The sequence below is a fragment of the Pseudorasbora parva genome, chromosome 19 (genome assembly GCF_024679245.1).
Source record: "Pseudorasbora parva isolate DD20220531a chromosome 19, ASM2467924v1, whole genome shotgun sequence".
Taxonomy (NCBI): Eukaryota; Metazoa; Chordata; class Actinopteri; order Cypriniformes; family Gobionidae; genus Pseudorasbora; species Pseudorasbora parva.
The window spans coordinates 15,311,305-15,321,398 of record NC_090190.1 but is presented as its reverse complement, the minus strand read 5'-3'; the positions used below and the strand labels follow the sequence as shown (position 1 = coordinate 15,321,398).

Sequence of the window (10,094 nt, the reverse complement as noted above, 5' to 3'; positions counted from 1 at the left end):
GTGAATGACATTTAATTTGTTTCATGAAAAGAATGCTCATATATTGAACAAGCACTGTTGTCTGTGTTTGGAGTTTGGAATGGAAATAAAGCTTTTGCTCATGTGCTGCTTCTCCAGTCTAACAAAAAACCTGTCAGTCAAAGGACTGGCAATTTGTATTTGCCTGTAACAGTGAATGATGGTCTCTTCATCTATGTAAACACACCCGTTTCCACACATTCATCTTCCCCTGCCTCAATCATTGAGACAAACATTTCAGTAGATTATGATGTAACTCTATCAAGCAGCTGTCCATCCAGGAGCTCCATTTAAATGGTTGCAGATGTTGGACGTCCCACAGTCTGCCAGTTTAATTCTGATCTACATCAGACAGAGACATCTGAGAGAATCCAAACATGTTTTGTCAATGCACTCTGCTTCTACACTTTTGGTTGTGGAGCATGCAAATTTTCTTGACACTCTTAAAAACTGTTTTATTTTTTATTTTTATTGCCATTATGGTTCCATGAAGAAACTCATCAAAATTGTTACTTTAAAAAGCTGTTCACTGGGGAACCAAAAACGGTTCTTCTGTGGTATCATTGTGAAACCCCCCTTTTGGAACCTTTATATTTAAGAGTGGGATATTTATTTAAATTAAATAACTTCTTACATAATATTTGTGTGATTTATTTTGTACGTGATTTAGAATAATTAATTACCAATATTATAACTACACTTGTCTATGACTTATGGGTTAATAGACATGGTATGGATATAATGACGAAAGTGATGCACTCCAAATGAATTCTCTAAAGGCTGTTTATTTGTTGTTTGCTTTTCTCTTGGGATGGTTTAATGCTTTATATATTTATATAGTTTACTGATAGAGTTCATTATATTATTTCCCAGATTTGCTCTTATTCTCCTTTTCTGCAATTTCATTTTAATTCATTTTAAGTCTTTTACACTTTTGGCCTCAACAGCAAAATAGTTTATGTTGAGCATTGGCAATGATGCAGTATGGAACCAACTGGTTTTAAGCCAATTTTAATTTTGATTTGGCATAGGCTATACATCAATACAACATTTTTGGGTTTTATCAATTTCTTAATAGAAATGTTGACAAATAAGAAGATAAAAAAAATAATTGTTGTGCCACAATCATGCAAAACACAAATAAACCAGTTCACCAGGATGCAGGGAAAAAAGTCCTGGTTGCTTTACACAGATGCAACACCTAGCAAGATTGTAATCAATTGTGTTACATGTGCTGTGACCTATAGGCAAAAGGAGAACAAGTCTGAACATTGAATTAGGTAGTTACAGTGCTTTCAAACAGGGGATGTCTATCACTGTTTCAATCTCTAATGAAAAGACTTCAGGACCTCAGGAACAAAGTGTTAAGTAAATGCACTGAAGTGCCCTCATGCATTATACATATTAAATGAACTCTGGCAGGCCAAACCTCTTAGCCACAATGAAGAGAGAGTCCAGAAGTGGCTGAGAGACACATTTAAGGTACTGTATGTGATAAAGGATTGATTGATGTCCAAAAATATATATGTGACCGGCTGCTCTGAAACACAGTGTCACTGTGACTTAAAATTAAAAAGATCTTTACCAAAAGTAAAGTGTACCATTTATAAATAAAGTATATAATTTAAAGAATAAATGAGGACAACCCTCTGCTAAACTGTGCGGAACTATTTCTATGATGCTTAACATTACTTTTGGTTTGTTTGTTTTTTATAATGTTGTTAGGCTGATTTAGTCATAAATAATATTTTTAATATGTTTTACATTGTTTTCATTCTTCAATGGGCATCACTTCTGAAGAACAAATAAAATATTGTTTTAAAATGTTTTAAGATGAAAATGATAAAGCATTTCATTTTAATAGTACTTTTGTAGATTACATACCAAAAAATTAATCAATTGTAGATTACTAAATGTATTTCTACCATGAAATTGGTAGGCTAGCCTATGTTTTTCTTTTAGGTATAGCCTACTTTTGCAATCTCTGGAAACTGGAAATCTTGTTTTAAGAGAGCGCAAGATGACACTCAAATCTTATCTTTGCTATAGAGAAAGCGAAATGTTATTATAAAAGTTATTATAGGTTAATTTAAAATAATTACCAGGTCTGATTTTGTTGATGCTAAGCCGGCACAAGGCCCTTTAGTTTTTTGATATCGATCCTAAACAGTTATGTAAAAAAAAATTTAAAAAAAATAGGATTTTTGTTGTGTATATATATTTTATTTATTTTTTTTTTTTTTTTCTTAACCAATCCAATGTTATTTAAGGGTACAAAACTGTTTGATAACTACATAGAAAGGCAATTATGGTAATCGTTTCTGGGCGGTCATCAATCATGTGCGATCGAGCCGTCTGTGCACAGAGTCAGATGTGTGATTGGCTGCTGGCGGGCAGGGAAACTGAACACGTCCTCATTAATGTGAGCGAGACCCCGCGGGCTCCTCACGAGGACACAAGCGCATCGCTTGACTCTGAAGTTATACAGTGGTTATAAAGTGTTCCGCTGTGTGAGCAACAACTTTTCACAGATTCGCGACAATTCGCGTTTGTTATCTGGACCTTTAAATCTGATCCTGTGACGTCAGCGTCACCGGTGTTTAAAGCAACGTGCAACTGAGCCAACGTTTGTTATGATTTTTTTCAACTTCATCCACTCCGCTGCACCACATTGCATCTGTGTGTCGTACTGCACTTTCGGCTGCTTTTATTGTTGTATGTGTGAAAGATAAACGTAAAACAGAAAGGGACGTTTACCTCCAGTTAATGGACGATTTCCGCGATGAACTGATGACCCGCAGCGGGACTGCAGCGTTCTCTGTCCTGGACCCTCATCATGTCATTTACTCAGTTTGGCTATTCATATCCTCCAGCACCACAGGTAACTTTTTTGGATACTTCCGCACCTCACTTTACACTGTCAAAATCTGTGCACGTGCTAGATGTTATTATGATCACAATTAATTTAATTTATTTGAGTGTTTTTTTTTTTTTCAGTTAGGGGAAATGGAGGAAAAGTCTTCAGGATGATTTTAAAGAAATTATTGAATCATATATTTGTTTTTCTTAAGTATAGGCTACTACACATTATAAAGACGTTAAACTTTCATTGCCTTTTTAATTACTTGAAAATACTTTATACATATTTTGTTGAAAGGTTACACCTGCCATAATGTATATTTTGGGCTTGCCCCTTACTCTTTCATTGCCTTTATAATGAATTAATAAACTGCTAAAAACGGAAATTCAGATAACTTTTTCCTTTGAACTATATATTTAATATTTTTTCTTGAATTTATATTTGCATTAATTTTCAAATGATCACATGAAAATTAGAAGTGGCAGGGAGGCATATATCTTTGCCAAAACAGCACAATGGCAGATTTGAAGATCATAAATGGAATCCATTTTAAGATTGAAGATCTGAATATTATCATTACCAAACAAATCGGTAATGTACAATCTTTAAAAATTCCATAAGTGGGTTTAGAAGTGACGCCATAAAAGAACTGTTTTTGTTTCTCAATTTTGTTTCACAAATTTGTTACTCAAAATTGGAACATTTCCTAAAATAACTAACTTTTTTTAAAATTGTTATTTTAATTTTTATTATTATTTTATTATGAAGAACATGTTAATAATCCTAATAATCCAAATAACCCTTTTCACACTTTAAATAACCTTTTGTGCAATGGAAAGTTTACATTAGTTTTTTTGTGCAACCATATATGCCAGTAAAGCACATTATTATTTTAATTCTTTTTTTAAACATTTATATATATATATATATATATATATATATATATATATATATATATATATATATATATATATATATATATATATATATATATATATATATATATATATATATATATATTACTGCCAGCTAACATGTTGTATTAACAAATGAAAGACTTAGCTTTTTGTAAAAATTAAAATCAATAAAAAATACATTATTATCCAACATTGTTCAAAATGTTGATTAAATAAAATCAGAATGATTAAAAATCCACAAGGCCATGATCAGATATTTAGCCTATTCCAGGACTTGTGTTAAATGTGTGAAGGTAAAATAAATGTGTATGGCAAAAGTGTCCTATTCCAAAAATTTGTAGTCAGAATTGAAGAATCACTTGATTGCGATGTACAGTAACTGTATCGTGGAACCAAAATAAATAAATGTTTAGTTTTACTTTTCTAACACAATGTAATTGTATACATTGAAAGCTAAGTTATTTGAACTCATTTAAATTGTTTCATGCTTTTCAAGGACATGCTTAAGCCTGTTCGTCTTTTCGTTGACAGCTTTTAATGTCTTCTAACGCACTGAGCGCCTGCTATGAGTCTAATGGTTCCCTGCTAGACACTGGAGTGGCAACTTCTCCTCAAAACTCGCTTTACTGCCCGTTATATGAAAGTAGGCTTGTGGCCTCCAGCCGGCATGACCTGATCCCTACTGCCGTCTATGGCAACTCCTGTTCAAAGAGTCACAGTTATGATACCTACAGCCCTTACCGTCCAGATTCAACCTCATGCTATCCTCTGGTATGCATTCATTTGTTCATTTAAATAAAAATATGGGTGAATGTTTCCTGCACTGTCCAAAATTGTTTTTTGGAGTTGTCACTGACCTCTTTTGTGATTATTTACATTTTTGCTTTATATTAGGGAAAACTCAGTGAGAAAGATGGGGTGGCAACTGGACATTCAAGAGTTACCCAAAGCTCTGCATATTACCATTACGACTACCCAATTGGACAGTACCAGTATGAGAGATATGGGTAAGAATATCACCACCCTTTTGTTATTCTAGAGAAATTTGATTGCATTAATGGGTTTATTGTGCATCCAACTTTAAAACAAACATACTACTTGACATGTTATTTAGATATGGATCTGTAGATGTGGGCACAAGGAGAAAAAATGCTACCAGAGAGACCACCAGCACACTGAAAGCATGGCTGCAGGAACACAAAAAGAACCCGTATCCCACCAAGGGTGAGAAGATCATGCTGGCCATCATCACCAAGATGACACTTACGCAGGTGTCCACCTGGTTCGCCAACGCGCGCCGGAGACTCAAGAAGGAAAATAAGATGACGTGGTCACCGCGCAACAAGACCTCAGATGAGAGAGAGTGTGAAGACCAAGAAGATATGGACGAATCGCAGGGCGAGCCAATAAAAACCGAAAGAGAATTTGATGGTTTGTTGAAAGCTTTTTTTGATGTTTTTCTTGGTTTGAAAGGCAAATATTGCTCATATAGCCTATTCAGTGTAGCGATACAGTTAGGTAACCTTTGCTAGCTGTTTTAAATAAAAACTCGTATTTTATATATTTGTAATTCTATCAGTACAATGTAGTGATCTAGATCAGTGAATTGGTTACCACCTCAGGTGGCCGCAACTTCAGTTTATGCTTCTAATGCCTCAAAAGACCTAGACCTACCACCCAGAATTTGCATGCAGCAGTTATAGTTTGACATTTAACGTTATATTCAGTGTTTTTATAACCTGCTCAAATATTTGTTTCATAACTCCAGACAACCAAGAAAAGGATGATACAGATCAACTTCACAGCGATCTGGAAGATTTCGATCTAGTGGAATCGGATGGCTCAGAGTGCGAATCGAAACCATCCTTTGTCATGCGCGTTCGCTCAGAGACCAGCGAATGTCCAGACGACCACTTTAAAGAATCCGTTACCGAGCTCCCCAGAGGCGTCCATGAATTTATTGAAGACCGCCTAAGACCAACTGCTGAAGACACCCAAACAGCAAAGTTCTACCTTCAACAAGGACAAAAGACCATTGAGACCAAGCCAAAAATCTGGTCTCTTGCACAGACTGCTACATCCTTAAACCAAGCCGATTACTCATCATGCATGCATAAAGGAACCTCATGCTCCTCTTCAAACTGTGACTCAGACTCAGACATAATAAAGAGGAAACAAGAGTCTCCAGTGGCCACTCTGAGAAACTGGGTTGACGGTGTGTTTCATGATCCTTTATTCAGGCACACCAACTTCAACCAAACTTTCAGCAACTCCACAGAGTTATGGACTGAAGCCATTTCCTCACAGAATACCTACCATGAACACTCAGAACCTATTACTTCCTCTCAGCAACAGTGACAGGTTTTTTTGTTTTGTTTTTTGCACCATCACAATCTTAACATGCTAGGCTTTTAATATAATTGTGCTAATGTATTATTTATTACTTTTATTCTGTGAGCTGTTGTCATACAAGACCTTCTGAAAGTCTGAACATTATATATTAGAACTTACCAACACAGCGATGTAGATTTAGCAAGATTGGCACCTTTTCACTTAAAAAAAAAAATCTAATTATGTCTATGATCACTGCTGTATAATAGCACCGTACACAAATTCCCCCAATCGGAAGTTTCAGTTGCCTATCTGACAATCCTCAGAAATAAAGATTCAATTTGTGAGGGGGAAAAAAAGGAAGAAAATGTTTGCTGTCCGTGGTGCTGAAATGCTCTCAAGCACATGTTGGTTACTAAAGTTGTTTTATTCAGTTGCAATTATTGTTTGACTGACATTTTCTTCTTCAGTGGAAACACACAAGATGATTTTACATACATCAATAATTTGAACCCTTCCACGTAATGTTTTATAGCCTGAGATCTAGCATTAAGATAAAACCACTCAGTCATCATGACTAATATAAATACTCAAGGGGTCCCACTGCTAAACTGTTAACTCGATGGTACTTCTAAAAGTTTTAGTTAGCGAAGCATTGTTTTTCATTACGTGACTGAAATGGCAAGCCATTTTAACATTTATTGCATAAATCAAATTAATACTGTAATAAGAATATTTGTTGTCTGGTGCTGTCATAGTAATTTTTAGTTACCATTCATTTAGTAGTCACTAGCAGCTTTTTTCATATCTGTAGCTATTTATGAGATATCTATACTAATTGTTACAAGCAACAATATTCAATGAGTACTACGATAAAACTGGAATAGACATACCATTTGCATACCAGTATAGGCCCAACTAAAGAATTAGTATTAGTTAAAAAAAAAAAAATTCTATGAATGAATACTAAGCATAGTATAGCCTAAAGCACACAGTGCACTCACCACACACCAGCTGAGGAAATTGTCAAATCAATAGATGAGGATTACTAGGATGCCATATTTGATAAGGGCTAATTGAGGTAATTTAGCCGGGATACAGGACTACGATTGAATGTCTCATCCGAAGGAAGGTGGTTTTTAACAGTGTAGTGTCCCCATCATTATACTGGGGCTTTAGGACCCACACAGACCACAGGGTGAACACCCCCTGCTCTCCTAACTAACAGTTCTTCAACCTAAGCAGCACCCTAAAGGTCTCCCATCCAAGTACTTAAAAGGGCTCAATCCTGCATAGCGTCAGTGGCAACTTGGAAATAGGTACCAGAAACAACTGGAATACACAGTAGAAAGTGAATCTGATGCATGGATCCCTTTAACAATTCAACGTTGCAATGGAATAACTACTTGGGGAAATTACTATAAAAAGGGAAAAGTTGTATTTAATGAATAGCTACTTATATATGGAGAAATATATGGTCATTACAGGGTTATTTGCTAGTAATCTTCTATAAGCAGGAAAAAACCTATACTTGTTAAAGTGGCTTGCCATAATGTCAACAAGGAATTGGTGCCATTTAGACACACCTGACACCCTGTGAAACTAGATGCCAACTTTTTTTTTAACCAACTAGGAAGAAAGACAAATGGTGTTTGACACTCTGACCCCTGGTGAGAGAAGGGAAGTAACTTATGATGTAACAAATCTTGAACTAAGTAGACAGATTGGCCTCTCACTCTTTTCATCTTTGATCATTTAAAATCCCCATGGTCCAGATAATTGGCACAGGCATGGATGTCACTTCCTCATCAAATGTATCAGGCTGAAGATGTTTCAAATAAAAAAAGACATCGATATTTGTGTGTAACTGTCCATTTGTCAAGATTTTATATATATATACAGTCACCTAAAGGATTATTAGGAACACCTGTTCAATTTCTCATTAATGCAATTATCTAATCAACCAATTACATGGCAGTTACTTTAATGCATTTATGGGTGTGGTCCTGGTCAAGACAATCTCCTGAACTGAATCTCAGAATGGGAATGAAAGGTGATTTAAGCAATTTTGTGAATATTTCACAATCTGCACAGTTACTTGCATTTTCCTAGCCTGACAAGCCAGACCCACATCAAGATGTTTGGTCTGGAAACACACCATTGACAGGGCTCAATCTGAGGGGCGGGATAAACGGTTGTCTTTCAAACTCCCTCTGCACGCGATAGGTTAGCGCTACAACCAACCAGAGCAACGAAGGTGAAATGGAGCTCGTTGATAGATCAAACATTCGCCGTATCCGGTCGGCAAAACAGCGAACACATCTAGAAATCTACACACACCCTAGCGGCAGCAAATCTAATCTGCCCGCGAGTGTCATCTAGCAACTCTCAATACACTTCTGAGCTGTAAACGCCAAACTCTGGTCGGGCCAATCACATCGTGTATAGAGTCGGTGGGTGGGGCTTAACATAATGACTTCTAGTAAACACCGAAGCTGGCAAACGGCGGTCTTTCGAATCAGCTTGGACCACGACTCTGGAAGACTTGGAGTTAAGCTTTTCTCTGAGAAAAGAACAAAGAACGGCACTGAAGTCATTCTTAAAAAGGGAAGATGTGTTCGGAGTTTTGCCAACCGGATATGGTGAATGTTTAATCTATCAACGAGCTCCGTTTCACCTTCGTTGCTCTGGTTGGTTGTAGCGCTATCCTATCGCGTGCAGAAGGAGTTTGAAAGACAACCTTTTATCCCGCCCCTCGGATTGAGCTGTCAACGGTGAGTTTACAGACCAAACATCTTGATGTGGGTCTGGCTTGTCAGGCTAAAATGGTGTTAAAAGGGAAAAATCCAGTATGCGATTTACTGCCAAAACTGCCCTGACCCATCAAGGCATGGACTCCACTAGACCCCTGAAGGTGTGCTGTGGGATCTGGCACCAAGATGTTAGCAGCATATCCTTTAAGTCCTGTTAGTTGTGAGGAGGGGCCTCCATGGATTGGACTTGTTTGTTCAGCACATCCGACAGATACTCAATTGGATTGAGATCTGGGGAATTTCAAGGTCAAATCAACCCCTCCAAATCGTTGTGCTTCTCAAACCATTCCTGAACCATTTTTGCTTTTTGGGTGCATTATCTTGCTAAAAGAGGCCACAGCCACCAGAGAATACTGTTTCCATGAAAGGGTGTACATGGTCTGCAGCAATGCTTAGGTGGTAGCGTACATGTAAAAGTGACATCCACATGGATGGCATGATCCAAGGTTTCCCAGCAGAACATTGCTCAAAGCATCACATTGCTGTACACGCACCTGGCCATCCACGTAATGTTAAAGAAAATGAGATTCATCAGACCAGGTCACCTTCTTCCATTGGAGGAGACATGTGCCGGTATACAGTACGATATATTATGATAATGAACATGCAAAATAATGTTATCGTGTGCACTTAAAAGACGGGATGAGTGAAGAAGACGCGCCAAATGAAAATGCACATTCACATTCTCTGACAGCAATCAACATTCCATTGAGCCTTTGATTTATAAAAGTTCATCGTGATATAAGAATATCAGTGTCGGAGCTGAACACTTCCGTGCCTGTCAAAGAAAAGCTTTTATTGACACCAGGCTTAGAGAACAAGAGCTCTCAAATATATATTGATCAATGACGTAATAGAACTGTGAAACGCCGCCTCAACAGATAAATTTGTACGCCTGCTTTTGTAGCCCCGCCTTCTGTAAGATTCATGGAGCTAAAACAGATCGCGATTGCAATAAACATGCAGAAGATAGCAAGATATTGCTGTGCCTTGTTTGCTTTATTTCACTGAGGAATCATTTGTAGATAAAACACAGGTCGATACTGGATTTGCTGTGCCTCCTATATTGGATCCAACAGGAATGGTACACTTCTGTGAGTAAAACATGTTTTTTTATATGTGATTGTATCGCAATGTTACAGATTGTTTTGATTT

General features: G+C 36.9%; 1 protein-coding gene across 1 annotated transcript; it reads left to right on the top strand.

Annotated features, from left to right (window-relative positions):
* The first annotated feature begins 2,393 nt into the window (after positions 1-2,393).
* irx4b (iroquois homeobox 4b) lies at positions 2,394-7,763 on the top strand. The gene is made up of 5 exons (XM_067425608.1): positions 2,394-2,899; positions 4,327-4,566; positions 4,690-4,802; positions 4,910-5,226; positions 5,564-7,763. The coding sequence occupies exons 1-5, from the start codon at positions 2,855-2,857 to the stop codon at positions 6,151-6,153; spliced, it is 1,305 nt and encodes a 434-aa protein (XP_067281709.1). The 5' UTR covers positions 2,394-2,854; the 3' UTR covers positions 6,154-7,763.
* The last annotated feature ends 2,331 nt before the right edge of the window (positions 7,764-10,094 follow it).